The sequence below is a fragment of the Pagrus major genome, chromosome 8 (genome assembly GCF_040436345.1).
Source record: "Pagrus major chromosome 8, Pma_NU_1.0".
Lineage (NCBI taxonomy): Eukaryota > Metazoa > Chordata > Actinopteri > Spariformes > Sparidae > Pagrus > Pagrus major.
Window position 1 is genome coordinate 2,308,872 of NC_133222.1, and position 18,498 is coordinate 2,327,369.

An 18,498-nucleotide genomic window follows, 5' to 3' on the forward strand; every position below is an offset into this window, starting at 1 on the left:
GGACTGTGCTGAAACAAGATATCCACTAGCTGCTGGGAAACTACTCATTGTGTTTCTCTTTCACAGCTTCCCCCAGAATAAATAAAGTCTCATCTTACGGCACATCAGGAAGAAAGTTATCAGTTGTATCTCTGATCAGGGTGCGAACAATTGTCAGCGTATGTGTGAACAACTGTCAGCGTATGTGTGAATAACACCTACTTCAGTCGCTAAACCGATTCACATCCTGCTAATTTTTTTTGGAACATTTTCAACTAAAGATCTTACATATTGCCTCTTTAAATGGCAAGTTAACGGGCACCAAATTAATAAAATATTTCTTTTTGGTCATTGGCCGAGCAAAACAAGACATCACCTTGTCCCCGTCCCTTCTTTGTGACTACTTACTGACTAAATTTAACATAGATTCCAACTTTAAATGTGCAATATGTAGGAATTTTTGTTGAAAATGTTCCAACGTTATAACGTATAACATTACTTAAATCGTGTACGCTAGACATAATACTCAACCGCATGATAATACAGAAATATCTAGAAGTATAGACTGTAGAAGTATCCATATGTTTTATATACATAAAACATTATCGTAGTGTTTAGGGCTGTCAGTGAATGACAGTGAACACGTCACCGTAGGTAGGACTGAAGAGCTTCCAGTCCAAACCACTAGCTGCACGGCTAACTAAGCTAAAGCTAATTCTTACATATTGCACCTTTAAACTGTCTTTTTCATGGGCAACACTGTACAAGGAATGTAGAAAACGTGCATAACAAGCGTGGCTTGTTCCTGACATTAAGATATAAGATACAGGAGCCTGAACATTGAGCGTTGTTTAGGCTCTGGTGTGGAGAGTGTCAGCAGTTTTATCTTTCTGATCACTTTTCTGGTGGTGTGTTGCCTAAACATGTCAGGACAACATCCACCATAATAAAACCCACAGTGACTGCTAATGGTGCTGCCCCGGGCTGAAGTGGGAGGCCACTGACGAGCTTTTCCCAGGAGAAAACAGGAGAGTCTCTCCAGACAAAATGGATATAAACTGTCCTGTCTGCCTCACATTCACGTTAGCTGCATGGAAGAAGCTCAAAAAGACCCACACACAGTCACAGTTTAGCTAAGCTGTCAGTCATTTAAGTAATTACAGCCTATCGCCGTTCAACGTTACGGTCTAAAATTAAATGAAACGCTGTAATTACCGAAAATACACAAAGCTAAAAATCCAGCAGCGGGAGGCTCGGTAACGGTTATCTGGGCTAACATCTCGCTCAGGCTACAACTAGCTAGCTAACTAGCAACTAGTTAGCAGCTAACCTGGTTTAAAAAGTTACCAGGGGCTTCACTTATCCGAGACACCTTGTAGTGACCTGTGGCTCCGGACTGTTACACCCGCAGGTTGGCACATTTTACGGCCAAATTATACGCTTAGCTGTTAGCTAACTTCCAGTCCAGATGCGCCTCCGAGCTGCGCTAATGATCTTCCAGTTTAACGTTATATCGAGCCGCTAAATCGCTGCTAACGAGCAGAACAAAATCTTGAGGATTAATCTGCAATAACTGGGTCTTCTGGTGGATTCGGCTCAGAAGTGTTCACCCTAGCATCATTTATTTCAGCGTGATCCCATTGTTTTTCTGTTTATCGACGTTACGCGGCTCCAATTCGGTGCGTTTAAGAGAGACGTTAAAGACGAGAAATACGAAGCGACACGATTCAAAAACTTGATAGTGTTTAAGATGGTAAGAGCCCTTCGTGGCACTTTATCACGCCGAACCGAGAAGTGGACCCTGTCGATTGTGATGTTGTGTTTAAACTTGCTCTACGCCGCTTGTCATGCTGAATACGGTCTCGTAAGTAATAAATTGCTGGATTTTTGACCGGCATTTGGCGTGACGTTCTCTCATTCCTAGCAAAGGCTAATCCTGGCAGCTAACATTAGCTGGTTCGTTCACCAGGCACACCCTTGCGTTTTCCCTGCGACCACAGCACCCCGTCCCGCTATTCTACCTCTTTCTTGTCCTGGAGACACTCGAGCACCGCCAGGTTGTTGTTCCACGAATGTTTGGGGCAAAGCCGGGTCAGGTCCTCCCTGCACACCGCCTCCTCAGCCAACTTCCAGCCGGTAGAGCGCCTCCGAGTGAGCGAGGCCCCGGCGCCCAGGTTCCTATCAGCGGCTCCCGGGTTCGCCGCGGCCGGCCCCGGACCTCCGGCCGGGTTCTGTGGGTTATTATCTTTAGCCGCGAGCTTGGCGACGATGCTGTTTTCTCCTTGAATTGGACGCACAGACGACGAGATGCACATCAGAAGCAGGAGCAGAGGAACACGTAGACAGTCCGCCATCTTCACAGAGCCAGTCAGCCTGCCGCTGCGTTCACGGGCTGTCGGAAATATGGGACCTAGGAGTAAAGTTGCTCCCGTTTTTTTTTTTTTCCAGGATGGCAGTGGACAGCTCATGAATAATTAATTCCTGCTCTGAGTCAACCAATCACACACAACCGACATGGAAACGTCATCTCCGGGTATTCCTTATTATTTTAATGGGAAATTAATATATTTAAAAAGGTTGGGTCCAACTGAAGATGTAAAGCTTTAAAAACACCTCACAAATAAAAGTTTCATAAAAATAAAAATAAACTATATAGTGCACCTTTAAGTACATTACTTCAGTAAATGTAATGGGAACAAAAAGGACATTTTTGCTTGAAAATGAATTAAATGATAAACTGATTCTACAAGTTGTTGATTAATTGCCTTTTGACTGCTCGTGTGGACTGAGATCTGTTTTTGTTTCGTCTCTCAGACTCTTCTCATTGTGAGACAGTCGGTCCATCGGCCGGCATGAACTGGTGCAGTGTTTGCAGAAGAACGACAGGCAGGAGCCAGTGTTTGTTTGATGGGCAGAAGAAATGGATCTTAAGAAAATATTTGAACTCACATACGGACACGTCATTATTGTCACGAGGAGCAGTGACCTTCAGATACAGGAACAGAGAAATAGCAATGAGGGTGTACTTTGTCTGCAGCAGTGTTTACACGAGTGTTGTGTGTCAAAGAACATCCAGAAGAAAGAAGAAACAATCAATCATATTCAGTTCACCTGTCAGTGGTTTTACTCTGATCGATGTATATACTGTATAGTTGTTATATCATAGTTTAATGCGCATATTTTGACATTTTTATTTCTTATGTCTCCATTTTATAATTTTGCTCTACTGTGACATTCCTAATCTAGAAGAATCGAGTGTAACATAACCACATTTGCTCCTTGTTGATCAATAAAGTATTTCTGATTCTGATTCAGTGCTTTATGCTATGTTAGTTTTTCAAAAGGCTGTTTCATGACATTTTCCTCAAAAAGTGCTGAATGCAAAGCTTCCACACTTCAATCATGTTTCTACAGAAGTTTTTTAAATCACTTATCACATGAATATTATGACATGTGAACCTTAAACTCATTTTTTCCTGACACCGTGTGCAAACCTCACACAATCTCTCTTTATTAGAGCCGGAAAACATCCAGAAACATGAAAATCAAACAGTCCACTCATACAACTTTAATTAAAAATAAGTCATAATTTTTATTAACTTTGAAGTCGTACACAAACAGTTGGTAGCAAATATACATATATACAACTTCCTTTAGAAAGAAAACAAGGAAAGTAAAATGTACAACAGCAGAGTCTTTTGGCACTTGATGTTTGGGTTCAGAGGAGGGTAGAGATAAAAGAATCAAATGAGACAGAAGAAGATAGAAACTGTAGTGATGGACTGCAGCAGGAGCCTTTTTTCTGTTTGACAAAAGGGACCATTAAAATCAAAACAAAATCCATCAGCTCTGTAGTTGGAGAGCTACAACCGACACACACAGATGACGGTATGTCACCACTTTCCTCCAAAGCATCACTTCCATCGGACTAAAAACACCAGCTCACAGCCGACAACCACCAACAGGACAATCTGAGCATAACAGGACTCCAGTGGACAGACTGACCAGAAGTCAAACGTGTTAACTTACACATTAATAATTTGGCCTTTGACTCATGTAAACACAGCCTTATTACTGGGAGCATGGCGCAGCACAACCTGGTTAATACAGCTACATTATCCATCCGTCCAATTATTAACACCTGACTCAGGCTTCATTTGGCTTCCTGTGCAGCTCAAAGGTCACCAGATGTAGAAACGAGGATGTTTGGTTCCAAAAATAAAAAATGGTAACGTTGAATTTGAAATGTTTCTTCAGGTCGATCACTTCCAGTAATCAGTTTTTTGCGTGTCTAAACGTACGGATAAAAGTTCAGCAGCATTTGAGTTTCCACACAGTTGTTCTCCGGGACTGTCTGTGGTTTTTTTTCTAGTTTTCCGGTTTCAGTCCTTCTCGATCACTCCCACTTGTAGAGCTTTAGCATCTTCTCAGTGAGCGAGGCCAGGAAGTGCTCGCCGTTCACCGAGAATGGACTGATGTCCAACACCGGGAGGTCGGCTGGAAGCTTCTGCAGCAGAGAGCCGCTGCCTGCATCCCACACCTGAGGAGGAGGAAGAGGAGGAGGAGGAGGACATAAATCAACAACTGATAATAATCTTTTATCTTTTAATTGAATATAAAGCAAGTCTTTCAGGTAAAGGTATGTTCTCTGAATGAAATGACAAAAAGAAGCACCTTAATAAATCAAAAGGAAAAAAATAAAAAAATATATATAATAAAACAACTGAATTTAAAAAAAGTTGTTGGGAAATTTAATGATGATTGTTGAAAATTAAACTCAAATATAACAAAAAAAAAGTCAAATATTTATGTATATATTCAAATGTACTCTGCAGGTTTGGGATCTTTAAAATGACAAACAACCAAAATAATCTAATTAAATTGATTGAAATTGTTTTAGGTAAATTTATGTTCTCAAAAGAGAAATTACAAAAAAGAATCAACTACATTAGACAAAATAAAAGAGCAAATGTATAATAAAAAATAAATTAATAAATAAAGCAACTTTAGGCTCGTCAAAATACACGACTCCATTTCTTTGTTATGTCATCAGGACTGAAGCCAACTGAAATACTCGACCGTCAAAACTCTCCTGACAGCCTCTGATCACACACCAACAGGACTGACCATGGTAGAGTTGGAGGCCTCGTCCCCGGCGCAGACGAGCGTCCCGCCTCCATCTGGACTCTTGAAGACGGCGTTCTTGGTGAGCAGCTTGCAGGACGAGCCGGCGCTGAACGTCTGAACAGGAGAGCAGGAGCAGCTGGGCAGCTGACTCGAGTCCTGCTGAGGCGTCCTGTTCAGAGCCATGAGGACGCAGCGCAGAGACGGGTTGGAGCGTCCTGCAGGAGAGACGGGACGTTTCATACAGGAAACTCACACAACTGACCTCAACACTCAGATAAATACGCGTCTGCTCTGCTCTCACACCGTACTGTTCAACACTTGCTGTTCTGTTGCAATAATCCGGGTCGCATTCAAGTTCAGGAGGCAACGAGCAAAAATGATCTGACTGCAACCACACGACTTAACAAAAGACTTTTCAGACAGCGTCCACATGAGAGACAGGACTAATCTATCACAGACATAGATGCTAAATAGCTTCAAGTGTTAACCATCATATTCATCCTCATCCTCCTGGTGAAGATCATTATGTCTTGTATTCAGGGAGTCTGGGTCTCACCTGGCCTGTAGGTGACCAGACAGTGTCGGCTCTCCGTCTCCACTTGGATGTCAGTGCAGCCGGCCGTCTCCAGCGGCAGGACATGCGGTCTGTACGTGGTCTCGCTGACCTGCTCCCAGAAACAACCCCCTTCCAGAGAGCCGGCGATCAGCCCGCCGCAGGGGAATGAGCTGGATGCCGCCCGTGGGACATAGCACAGAGACGCCACTGGACACCTGGACAGATCAGCATGTTAGAGCTTTCAGGAACAAACAGAACCAGTGTTCGCCATGTGACCCCTCTAAAACCAGATTCAACCCAACACTTTCATCGTAACTACGCCAGCACTCGTTTGTACCTGGAGCGTAGCGGCTGCAGCTCCTGGACGTGCGTGCTGGTGTCTCTGGTGTCGTAGACGAGCACGGAGCCGTTGCTCAGTCCTGCATAGACGTAGTTACTGTTGTCCAAACACCAGCAGCAGCTCCACACAGGTTTACCTGCATTATAGGTCTGAACCACCGTGTTGGTCAGCAGACTGTAAAACACACACACACACACACACACAGTAAGTCCATTTATCACATGATACTATAACTCATTCTCATCATCTCTGTGTATACGGTGGTTTTGGAGGAGGGAGGTGTGAATCTTTGCAGGCCTCATAATTTGATTTGAATATGATTCACCTGTCAACCATTCGAATGCACAACGATGCTCCATACATCTTAATGTACTGCAATGATCTATACCAGGTTCTGCACACAGCTTCTCTTTCAACGTCATAAATCTGAACTTCCTTTTCATGTAGGAAGTCCATTTAAATCAGACTACAACGGTCTACAATATAAAAGCTGCATCTCCTCAGTACGAGAATCTGTGTGACCCACGTCAGCACATCAACATTACAAATACAAAACATAAGTCCATCTGCAGTACAGTACACGTGCGCGCTGATCACACTGCAGCTCTCAGACGTGTTTGCCTGAATGTGGTGAACATCACGACCAAGACTCTGCTGCACACACCTCTCTCATGGTACGTCTCCACAGGGTCTGTCGTTTCTACGCTTCCCACTCATTGTCTATGCAGTCATGCAATGCATTCTGGTCGTGTCGCCAGCTTCTAATTTGCATAAAGTTCAGGTCTCGGCTACTAAATGCAAATCAGGGGCATCCGGCGCGACTCGCTGCCTCTGGAAACTCCTGAAGAATTATAAAAACTAATCATTGTCGAGTTCAAATGAAGACAGATTTGGCAGCTGCGTGACCATCTCTCAGCCAGAATGTCCTCAGAAATACATTTCAGAACGTTTAGAAATGAGCCGCAATGTTGGTCAGGTTTCAAATTTCGGAGCAGACGGCAGACGAGTGGAGTTCATCCAATCATGTTCAGCCAGTAAGTCTTAGCGAGGCTCACTGACGTCGTAGCCTGTGTTGGTCAAGCGTGCAGAGCTTCGAAGTGGCGCGAGCTCTCGAGTCCAAAACACGCCCCTGCAGACATGTACCATCAGAGTAAGATTGAGGCAACACCACCTCCTCAATTCTTGGCTGATTATCTGGGCTCGCTGTATTCTTCATGGCTGCAGACGTTACCTCAGGGTGGAAACGGTGGATGTCGTTCCTCAGAATTGTTGTTTTACCAAAGTATTTAATTGTTGCGAGGCAGATCGATCTATCTATTGCAGAACAATCTGGAAAAAAACAGGTTAGATGTTTTCCTGTGTGTGAGTGTGTGTGTGTGTACCTGGTCAGTTTGATGGTGTTGTCCAGAGCAGCAGACAGCAGCAGGCTGTCGTTCTGTCTGTTGAAGGACAGACCTCGGATCTGTTTACTGTGGATGGGAACGTACTGACTCGCCTTCATGTTGACAACGCTCACCTTCTTCACCCCACAGCCTGAAGGAGGAGACAGAGAGGTGACCGGTGAGAGTGCATCACACATCACAGTGACAATATAAGGACTGCCTAAAGAATCACACCGTGATCTGAGTATTTCTTGTCTGTCTGCATCTAGTGTTTCACAGAGTTTGGAGCATGTTGTTAGGATGGCACTACGGCAAAGGTGTTGGGGTCATTAATATCTACGGGTCGTTCTCTGAGGAGAATTTCATGGACACCTGCCTCTGAGAAAAAGATGTTCTGTGACAGTCACACAAAAACTAAACAGAGACTCGCTTAGTCTCTTAGCAACATGATGTGTTTCCACAGCATCTGAGGAACAAGACGATTAGGCTGATGACCAAGATACACTAATAACTAGTCATGCACAGTGTGAGATTTACTGCCTCCAATGTAGCAACTGTAGTGTTTTGACCAGAACCAAGAATCCACACGCCAATTTCTGACTGAATACGTGCTGGGAAATTGAGAGAACGACTCCCAGGGCTCCTGAAAAGGTTGCTGGGTTCATGGAAAAGTTCCAGCAATTAAATAAGGCTGCAATTCAACATCTTGTCCTGACGGTGGTGCTAAAGGGCAGTGAGAGGATTCATCCTTCAGACAGCATGAATGTGTGCAGCAAAGATAAAGTCTCAGCCCACAAAAAGGAGTCGATGTCACATTTCTGATGCAGGTATATTTGATAATTGATGAGGATAATCACAAACTGTATAATAATGACCAACCCCAGCTTTAGGTTTCATAGCAGTCTGTCTAGATGTTTTGCTCTACACCAAAGTGCTGGACAAACAGATGGATGAAACAGTGCTGCCATCTTTAGGCCGTGGTGCTAACGGGTCAAAAGGAAGAAGGAAGTGCGTCTCACCAGGCACCAGTGTGGAATGAGGTGAAGGCTGCGAGGCCAACAGGCAGCTGAGAGGTTCACAGTAGGATAAAACCCTGGAGCCTCCAGCCTGGGACACCAGCACCGCCTTGGAGAAACTGTACTGTGCCGTCCTGGAGCCGTCCGCTCTATGGGAAAGACCCAGGACGAGCGAGGTCGACGCCGAGGAGGAGGACGAGGAGGAAGAGGAGGGAAATGAGTTTCTACCGGCCTGGGCCATCAGAGCCCTCAGCTCCTACACAGAGGGAGAGAAAAAGGGAAGGTTTTAACCAGGAAGAGGTCAACGGATCCATCTCCTGACATCTGAGTGCAAAGGACAGTCATGTGAAGGACAGTTTGTCAGTGCTTAATTATAATCAGATAATTAATTATGCCTGAAAAAAGTCAAGCTTCTCCAAATAAACATTAAGAAACTTAAGTTCATGTCAAAACAAAGAAACAGATTTATTAATTGGTAGAATATTTACAGTGTTCTAATACTGTAGAGATCATGACGTGAATGACAAAATATTGTAAAATTATTTCTTTATTTATTTCACTCTGTTACTAATAAAGAAAATATACTACATTTTAAAGTCAATTATTTGTTATAATTCTCACCGTTAGACACATTTTGGCCAGTACTAACAATAAAGAGGAGTAACAACTTCTCCACAACATTCCCTTTAATCACAACTAAAACTGTAAAAAGTTTCAGGAAAGGAGAAAAGAAACAGAAGTCACTGATACCTGCAGCTCCTGTTGTGCTTGTCCATATTTGTTGGTGACCACCTGCAGTGTCAGTTTGTACTGAGCTGATTCCAGTTCAGCCTTCCTCCTCAGAGACTGCTCCTGCTCCAGAGACCTACACACACACACACACACACACACACACACACACACACACACACACACACACACACACACACACAAGTTTTCTATAAATAGACCATCAGTGACATCACAGTACTTTACCTACTAGGGATGAACCGAAGTTTTAAATGGTACGATTATAGTCTGAAGAATATTCACGGTTTTGCGCTTTCACAATAAAATGCATTAATTTTTTTTTTAAAAACACTATGGACGTTCAAAATCACATGAGCATATTTATCTAGAGGTTTAATTGTACCTAATCCCCACAACATTATTTTCTGGCTTGTTTACAGTTGCTGCAAGTTGAAGCAGAAATAATACAGCACAATATTAAAAGAAATTGGTTTGTGATTGGTTTAAAGAAATACAAACAGCCAGAGCTTTCCCCTTACAGCAGAATGATGCTTGCAGCCAGACCTGTCTGCACAGTGCTGTGGAGGTGTTTGATGTTAGTGCCAAAATATCATTAGACATCACTGCAACACGGTTACAGCACGTCAACAACATGAAAACTTTGGCACAATAAGTCACGCAGGTATTTATCCATGAACCACAAAAAGTTTGCCAACCACCTCCAGTGCCAGAGGAGGCAGGTGTCCGACAATAAAAAGGGAAATTTCGGTTGGGATATTTATTCTAGCAGCATAGACGTTAACTCTTTCACAGAAGTTTCAGCAAACTGAAATGAAACTTCCGCCTCTAATCAGCTTATATGAGTCCAACAGATCGAGTGTGTTGGCAGTGAAGCAGAGGAAACTCACTCACTTCTTTAAGCTTTCCTGCTCGGAGTTGTCCAGGGCTCTCAGCTTTGGAGCGTACAGCCGAACAATGTCTGACTGCTTCGCTTTCTTGTTGCACTAAAGACAAACAACAAAAACAAGTCATCATCAAAGTCCAGGTGTGAGAAGCAGGATATGCCACCTGAGGGGGAAACAAAGGACCGATTCAACTTCCAGTTAAAATACCGTAACCCTGCTGACCTGTGGACATTTAGCATCCGGGCCCTGAGCTTTCAGCCAGCGTTGGATGCACATGAAGCCGAAGAGGTGTCCGCAGCGCAGAGCGGACAATCTGTGTTCGCCTGCTGTCGTCCATGCCTCGAAGCAGATGGTGCAGTTGTCGCCCTCTCCCTCCTCGCTTGTTGATAGCTGGACAGAAGCTGAGGCCACAGGGAGCGGCTAAAGGTGGACATGAAGAGTTTCAAGGCACAGGGACACAATAAATACCATTAAAAATATCAAAGTACTGGTTCAAACAGGACGGTTTGAGACAAAAATGTTCACTTCAACAGAAACATACAAGATGAGTTTTAGTAACTGATCAGTGGAGACAGAAGTCCACAACAGGGATGCAAAGTTCTCTCTGACCAGAGTGACTTTCTGGTCGGTATCATAAGCAGGTAATGAGAAACAATAGGTTTGGACTCAGCAACAGGGGAGAGGGCGTCTGGAAAACCATATACCAAAGTCTGGGTTGAGTTACATATACTCAATATGCAACTGTCTAAAAGCAAAAGGCTAATTATACACTGGCCTTCCTATGTTAAAAATCATACTTTAGTGTTAATTAGATTACTGTTGTCATGTTGAAAGGCTAAGAGGAAGCGTGTGGTGAGACTTCTCACAGGGCTGATCTGGGCACTAACAAAAGGTTTCTTTTAATCAAAGGGACTCATGTCTAGACTGTCTTCACAATAAAGTTTTACTCACAGAGGTCTGTTAATTAATGTAAAATGCTTTGAGCTGACTGTCATGTGGAAGGGAAGACACCAAATCATACAAAGAAAATATACCAGAAAAGTAATAACAGCAAAATGATTTTCTTCTACAACTACCAAACAGGCCAAGTGATGAAAACAGCGCTCTACAAACCAGGTAACACCAATGTTAAAAGTGTATTAAGTGGAAGGAAAATTTCAACACTGCGGTCACCCTAGTACCAAATAGGGAAACTGTCTGAACGTTACCTGGATAACTTGATGTTGTGCTTCTGTCCTCTCACCATCTGCAGCTGAACTGGAGTCTGAACATAGAGGAAAAAGATAAATCACACTGGAGTCTCTGAACACAACACAGACTCTGCTCTGGTCTGTGAAAACCAGAGAACGACATAAAGTAAACGCTGTTCGGACTCACTGGTTGGACCGACTTCCCGTGGCTCTGTGTGTTGGTTGGAGGCATTGAGGCGAGGACTGGCCGGCGGCACAGGGTTGACCGGCTCCGCGGCAGCAGGCGGGCCTTCGTCGGTCCCCTCCTCCTCATCAGACTCGCTGACCTCGGTGGTGCTGCCGGACTCCGGTTCAGCCACGCTGGCAGCCGGTGCTCGGAGCAGGAAGTCTGGAAAGCCTCTGGAGGGCGCTGCAGTCTGGCTGGGGTAGTGTACCCTGAGGCCCTGCCTGGAGCAGCACACACAAATCTAACATCTCAGGCTTAAAGTCAACTGGAGCTGAATTTAAAGAATAACAAATCAGAGGCAGCTCTCCTTTGGCGTTAACATCCGTCCTGAGAGAGCCGATCACAGGTGGAGCTCTGAGTACAGGTGTGAATGCCCCTGGAGACTTATCGAACCTTGCAAAATAGCTATGACAAAATTATTCAGGCCTGATTGAAAATTCAGTGTTAAATACATTAAGTTGTGTCTTGTTTCTTTCAATGAATTAATGAATGGATATTGAGCAGGTCAGTGAGCTCTGATCACAAGTGGTCACTCAAGACGCATGTTAATGCCAGGTGCGAACTGATGGGTTACAGCATTTTAAAATGGTATTACACAGTATACGTTAGAAAAATGAATAAGCCTTCTTTGTGCATTTGTTCTGGGTACCTGAGTCTCCTCCGTATGGGCTGAGCAGCTGAAGGTGTGGCTGCAGAGCTGCCAACTGCTCTCTGACTGAATGCCCAAGTGGCAGGAAGCCTCGGCGGCACGCGAGCCGCCATCTGTCTTCCGTCATTGTCATCATCGTCATCCTCGTCCACCTCCGTGCTGCTGCTGGAGTCTGAGATCACGTGTGGCGCGTTGGAGTCCGCAGCTGCGGCAGCAACCGCTGGCTGTCCGCTGCCTCTACCCCGCATCTCCATCGGGGAGTCCACCTCCATGGCCTCCATCTGCACAGTGGGAAGGAACGCAGGTTAGGTCACTGATCGTAGTGACGGTGCTCAGCCAGCATATTTCACCTTAAATCAATGATTTTTGTGTCACATTTTTTGTTTTGATGTATTTTTTTTTAATTCTAATTCATGTGTCTTACAGGAATGAATAATTAAACTGGTACTTTAAAAAAGGTCCATGACTCTGTCTCATGATCTTTAAGACACAAACGTCCTCCACCTCCTTTAAGTAATATTGAAAAGCTACTCTCAGTTAATAGATTATTTTCATTATCAATTGACTGTTTAGGTTGTAAAATTTTAAATAATATTAATTGTCATTATCATAAATGACAAAGAAAAGCAGCAATTACTTCATGTTAAGAAGCTTTCAGGTAAAGGTTCGACACTTTCGCTTGAAAAATGACTGATAACCCAATAATCAAAATAATTGGTGATTAAATTTCTTTTGATCGACTAGAGCTGGGTAATATATTGATATTAAAATTATTACCCTGACAGGAGAGTATATGTTGTCTAAGATTATGGATATTGTTATATATCGTGATATGACACAAGTGTTGTATTTTCCTGGTTTTAAGGGCGACATTGTGGTGACGGGAAGTACCAGACTGTTCTAATAGCTGTTTTTACCCACTTGGTCATTACATCCACATTACTGATGATTGTTGATCAAAAATCTATATTAATATCTAATATTTTGTCAATGTGTCAATAGTCACCGCCTGTAATATTGACGCAATACTGATATCGAGGTATTTGGCCGAAAATATCATAATATTTAATGTTGTATCAATCTTAAAATGTATTTAGTACTTTTGAGAAGATTACAAAATATCAAGACATCTATTGTTTATCGTGATATAGTGTGAAAATATTGTGTTATTATGTCAAGTCCCTATGGCTCAGCCTTACGATCGACTAATCGATCAGTCCTGGCAGCTGTCAGAGCAGCTCTGCAGTGACAACAAATGTATCCTTGTTTACTTCTGTACACTGAACATTCAGGATGAAATATCACATCAATATAATTCACTAATCGTTCACAGACATTCATTAGTCAGCTGTTTTTCAAATGGCGTTTCCGTACTTTAACAGGTGGCCTCACAGTGGAGCCAAACTTTGCTCCGACCAGCTGCACAAAGTTAGAAGTTACACAATCTGCATGTTGTGCTAACTAGCTAGCTAATGTTCACGTTGATTGGCACAGTATTTAATATCAGAGGTGACAACTCTCCCTGCAAAGAATAAGCGTCTCTGGCTGTCAGCTGCCCGTCAAAGTGCCCTCATCATGTATTAATGTGTCTGTTATCTGTGACGGCGAACACCTCCCGACGCGTCCTGCGGGGACAGGGCGCGCGTTCTGCGGCCAAGCACCGAACTAGAGACCGAGGTCGCCGAGGCCTCCAAGCAAAACAGAGCTAATAGCAGCTCCTTGAAATCAATACAGATCGAAGTAAACGTTATTTTAGATACAGCTTCTTATAATACGAGTAACGCTTTATGATGATACGGGATAAAAGGAATAAACTCTCTTTTATGGCCCCATGGTAACCACGGACGCTTTAGCTAAAGCTAGCTAGCATTTGAGCGGCTGTGATGCCGCCAGCGCGCGTTTAAAACACCTTAAATCGCGCTGATATTAAAGTCAGTGAGTAACGAGCCGATGCTGGTATTAACCGTGATGCTGTTGCCGCTGCTCGGACACCTCGGACATGTGTCGGGGGCGGCTGTCCGGTTCGCGAGGCTCGCTTGTCAGGTAGCAGACGGCGCTGTGCTCGGGCTGTAGCGGCAGCAGCGGCGGCAGCAGCGGCGCGGGCAGCCGAGCAGACACTCACCTGTGCGGAAGAGAAGGTTCACCAGCCGCTGAGCCCAACGACAGGAAACAACATGACGCCTAAAACAACTCACGACACGCGTCTGGGTCCGGCGGGTCCAGTTCGCGGACCGGAGCGGGACTGTTCGGGCGGTCAGGGATCGAATCTCCCGGCGCCAGTTCACTGTGCCCGCCCCATCCTGCCGTGACGTCACCGCGGATGTCCCGCCTCCTCCTCTTCTTCTTCTTCTTCGTTGGTACACGGCAGACTCGACGCTGCGGTGGCGCGTTGCTGCCCCCTACTGGTGGTTGTAGAGTGGTGCAGGTGCAGGCATTCAGTTTAAATGCATGAAATAAAGTCTGTGGGTTTTTTCTTGCCTTTCCTTGATTCCTTGGTTGTGTTATGAAGCATTTTTGTGCATGTTAAAGAAAAATGCCTCTCTGATTTGGCTGTGAAGTGTAATGTAATGTAATGTAATGCACAACGGTGGAAGGTGACGTTCAGCAGCAATGTTTTTCCCTTTCAAAATAAAAGCTATCCATCAACAGAACATTAATTGGCAACTATTTTCATATCAATTAATTCAAGCAAAAGTGACACATACAAAAAAAAAAGCTGGTGTCAGCTCTTCAGATGTCAGAATTCAAATAATTTTATTATCTTTGGGTTTTTAACTATTTTTTTTTTTTAAGATTTAACAAGTTGTGGTTGAACTTATTCACTATTTTATGACATAGTATAAAGCAATCGATTAAGTAATTGATTGGCAAAATAAGAATTAAATAGTAATATTAGTATTATTAAGAGGAGATTAAGTGACAAAATAAGATGAATCAAAGATGCACAATATATAAACAAGCACATGAGGTAAATACATGTGAGAGGAGTTACAAGCTACAGTGATTTTACAGTTCATTGAACATCACGTTAAAGTTTCACAGACACAAATCACATCACGCTGTAAATCAAGACATGACTCATGGTTACATCACATTCATTTGGTACTGTGACACTTTTGTACAAAAAACATCAATTTGTGGCTCATCATGTTGCTCGTGGACATGTGGACAGGATGAGCTCAAGCTTCAAACTACAAACCTGGTGATCAGTGACTGACCAGCTCATGCTGACTAACTGGCCCGCTGAGCTACAGCTGCTCATGTTAATGTGCTCTGTGATGCAGAATGCATAAACTTCATAATAAAGTGTCAGATTTTATTATACTTTAAATGTTTTATTATCTGTATTCACAGATTTAATAACTGTGGACTCTCAGAGAGGCACTGTGAAGTTGTGGCCTCAGCTCTGAAGTCCAACCCCTCCCATCTGACAGAGCTGGACCTGAGTGAATACAACCTGCAGGATTCAGGAGTGAAGCTGCTGTTGGCTGGACTGCAGAGTCCAAACTGTAGACTGGAGACTCTGAGGTCAGTTCATGTGTTTTACTCTTGTAAAATGTTTATCCACCAAATTTAAAACCATAACAGAAGGTTGAAATTCTCTTCAGTTCTCTTCACAAATAACAACAACTGTTCTTAAAGTTTGTCAGCGTGAACAGTTTGGTTCAGAGTTTAGTTTGAACTCAAACTGGACTGGTGTCAGTGAGGAAACTGTAGGATTTATCATTCAATGTGCTGAGAAATTAAGTCATTATTTGTAATTGTTACATGTCAGACATCAATATATAAAATACTCAGTTCAACACATTTTCAGGAATAATGTATTTTCATACAGAACCATCAGAACCCAGGTTTACACAAACGTATACTTTTCTATATAAAGCTGCTCTCTCTCTCACACACAGACATAAAAAGCACAAACACACACACACACACACACACACACATACACAATATAAACCTCACATATAGACACAAACACACACACAAACACAGAGTAAACCTCACATACAGACACAAACACACACTGACACAATGTAAACTTTACACACAGCACAGAGACAAAGTGAAGCAAACATCCAAATGCAGGTGTTTGAAGTGTTGTGTCTGATCCATCACTTCAACATGGGATGATACTTCCATTCAGGAAATGATGTCCCTTTTTGTTTTGACTCAACCAGTAAACAGGAGCATCAGTGACACACTATTTTTCTACAGGGAGCTTTGAGGTTAGATTAAAGATCAAGAGAACTGTGCTTAGTGCACATGTGATCCAGTGATCAAGATGATGGAGGATGAAGCTCTCAGTCAGTCAGCTGTGTGTTGAGTGAGTCTCAGAAGTGCTGGGACAGGTGTTAAACAGGATTGTAATGTTGTAATGTTATTGTAATTATTATTATTTTAGAAAGTCTGATTTATTTCATTTTGGAATTCTATAGAAAACATTTCTCTTTGTATTTTTCATAAATGAGAAATGATTTTTATGAATTCAAAGAAACAAGAGAATGAGTGTAATTAAAATAACATCATGATTTGATCATTACTACAGACTTGACTGAGATCAGCAGCTTGTTATTGTTGTGATCTGTGTTGACATGAACAGGTGTATGAATGTTGTGCTGACATTGTAATGATCCACAACAACACAATGACAAAGTCACTAGACTCACTTTAGAGAAAAGCTCAACCTGAACACATCTGATTGGATTATGAATATATTTTTATCTACATCATTTATTCTTTATTCAGATTACGTGGCTGCAGTTTGTCAGAGATCAGCTGTGCTTCTCTGGCCTCAGCTCTGAAGTCCAACCCCTCCCATCTGAGAGAGCTGGACCTGAGTGGAAACAAGCTGCAGGATTCAGGAGTGAAGCTGCTGTGTGATTTTCTGCAGAGTCCAAACTGTAGACTGGAGACTCTGAGGTCAGACACCATGTTTTTACTTCTTGTGCTCAGATTAATCTAATGTGAAAGTTGTGGTGACACTGAACTGCAGACATAAGGCTGATATTATACTTTACATTAAATGCCACTGCTGTTTTTAAATAAATGATAATATAAAGACCATAAATAACACATTAAATAAATAATCTGTATTTCGACGAGGTTCAGGTTTATGAAGCTATATGACGCTGATACTGTTTAAACAGAAGATGTTCTGATTTAATGACTCTGCTGTCCCTAAAAGAAATATTGTAGATGCCTTTCATTCACATTTGTCATCTTTGGGAACTTTGGGATTTTGAGTCCAATCTTAAATCAGTTTCTGTGGGAAATTATTCGTCATTGGCTGCACAACGTTGGAGTTTCCACTTTCTAAACTTCTACTTTCGAAACCTTCTTCAGCTCTGAACAGATTGTTAAACACTAAATGTTTTCAAGCAGAAACATTGTCGTCTAAACTCACATAATTTTTTCTTTATTCAGTTTGTATGGCTGCAGTTTGTCAGAGATCAGCTGTGCTTTTCTGGCCTCAGCTCTGAAGTCTAACCCCTCCCATCTGAGAGAGCTGGAGCTGAGCTACAACAACTTGCAGGATTCAGGAGTGAAGCTGCTGTGTGAATTCGATACGATTCTCGTAAGCACGAGAAACATTTAAGTTTAGTTTTTTCCCCCATGTTCCTTTAGGGGCTGCATAATGTATTGAATTGCACCTGTATATATATCTCTGACTGAGACTGTTTTTTAACAGCAGTAAATCATCATTAAAGTGAGCAGTGAATGTCTCTCTGTTTCTGCAGTGATGATGCGTTCAGGGACTCTCAGCAGTTTATTCCACTGTGTCCTTCAGTCAAACTGCAGAGTAAACAGACTCGATGAACAAAGTGTCTGCAGGTCGCAGGTCGCTCCACTTGTGGTCTGAACAGGACTAAAGTCCTGCTGGTCTTTATATCACTGACTGACAGCTGATGGAGGGAGTCTCTGTAAACACTCATTTATCACTCCTGTTGTCTCTGCTTCTCTCCTCAGATGGGATTATTGATCTCTGTCAGAGCGTGAGTGATGAGGAAGGTGGAGGTGTAGAGAGGATCAGCTGTGTCCTGATGATCAGACAGGTTTGAACAGCACCATCAGCTGGTGGGTGGAGAGGCTCTGACTGGGCCGGGTTACTGGGAGGTGGAGTGGAGAGGAGAGCTTCATCCAGCAGTGACTGTCCGTCTGTCCAAATCACCATCTTTGTCTTTTTCATTTCTCCTCTCTCATTTGTCCTCTCTGCAGGGGCCCAGGGTTCAAATCCATGGCTGCATGTCATCCCCCCATCTCTCTGCCCGTTTCCAGTCACTCTTCAGCTATTCTGTCCGTTAAAGCCATGAAAAAGGCTGAATTGTAAAAAACCTTGAGTTGTAAGTGGAGGACAAAATTAGTGAGGGAACCACAAAGACACATGATCTCACTGTA

At 43.1% G+C, this 18,498-nt stretch overlaps 2 protein-coding genes across 3 annotated transcripts in view; both read right to left on the bottom strand.

Annotated features, from left to right (window-relative positions):
• Positions 1–2,384, bottom strand: part of glg1a (golgi glycoprotein 1a) — a 32,469-nt gene extending 30,085 nt beyond the window's left edge. The window contains exon 1 of one of the 2 annotated variants that reach the window (XM_073471660.1): positions 2,001–2,383. In XM_073471660.1, coding sequence (XP_073327761.1) covers positions 2,001–2,333 — 333 coding nt within the window. In that variant the 5' untranslated portion in view covers positions 2,334–2,383. Of the gene's footprint in view, positions 1–2,000 lie in introns of both variants that reach the window. The other variant, XM_073471659.1, reaches the window with a different exon arrangement.
• A 1,162-nt stretch (positions 2,385–3,546) lies between these two features.
• rfwd3 (ring finger and WD repeat domain 3) lies at positions 3,547–14,401 on the bottom strand. Its single transcript, XM_073472926.1, has 13 exons — positions 14,222–14,401; positions 12,100–12,380; positions 11,412–11,671; positions 11,243–11,298; positions 10,257–10,454; positions 10,042–10,133; positions 9,151–9,265; positions 8,404–8,656; positions 7,385–7,535; positions 6,000–6,176; positions 5,663–5,877; positions 5,107–5,321; positions 3,547–4,519 (listed from the first exon to the last, which is right to left on the bottom strand). The coding sequence occupies exons 2-13, from the start codon at positions 12,378–12,380 to the stop codon at positions 4,376–4,378; spliced, it is 2,157 nt and encodes a 718-aa protein (XP_073329027.1). The 5' UTR covers positions 14,222–14,401; the 3' UTR covers positions 3,547–4,375.
• Between the last annotated feature and the right edge of the window lie 4,097 nt (positions 14,402–18,498).

What these genes read in the sequence shown, in the direction of transcription:
- rfwd3 (XM_073472926.1), bottom strand. Translation starts at nt 12,380, where the DNA reads ATGGAGGCCATGGAGGTGGACTCCCCGATGGAGATGCGGGGTAGAGGC. An exon ending in ACGGGAAGTCGGTCCAACCA is followed by an intron (nt 11,299 to 11,411) that starts GTGAGTCCGAAC and finishes CTCTATGTTCAG; the next exon opens with ACTCCAGTTCAGCTGCAGAT. An exon ending in AACACCATCAAACTGACCAG is followed by an intron (nt 6,177 to 7,384) that starts GTACACACACAC and finishes TGTGTTTTACAG; the next exon opens with TCTGCTGACCAACACGGTGG.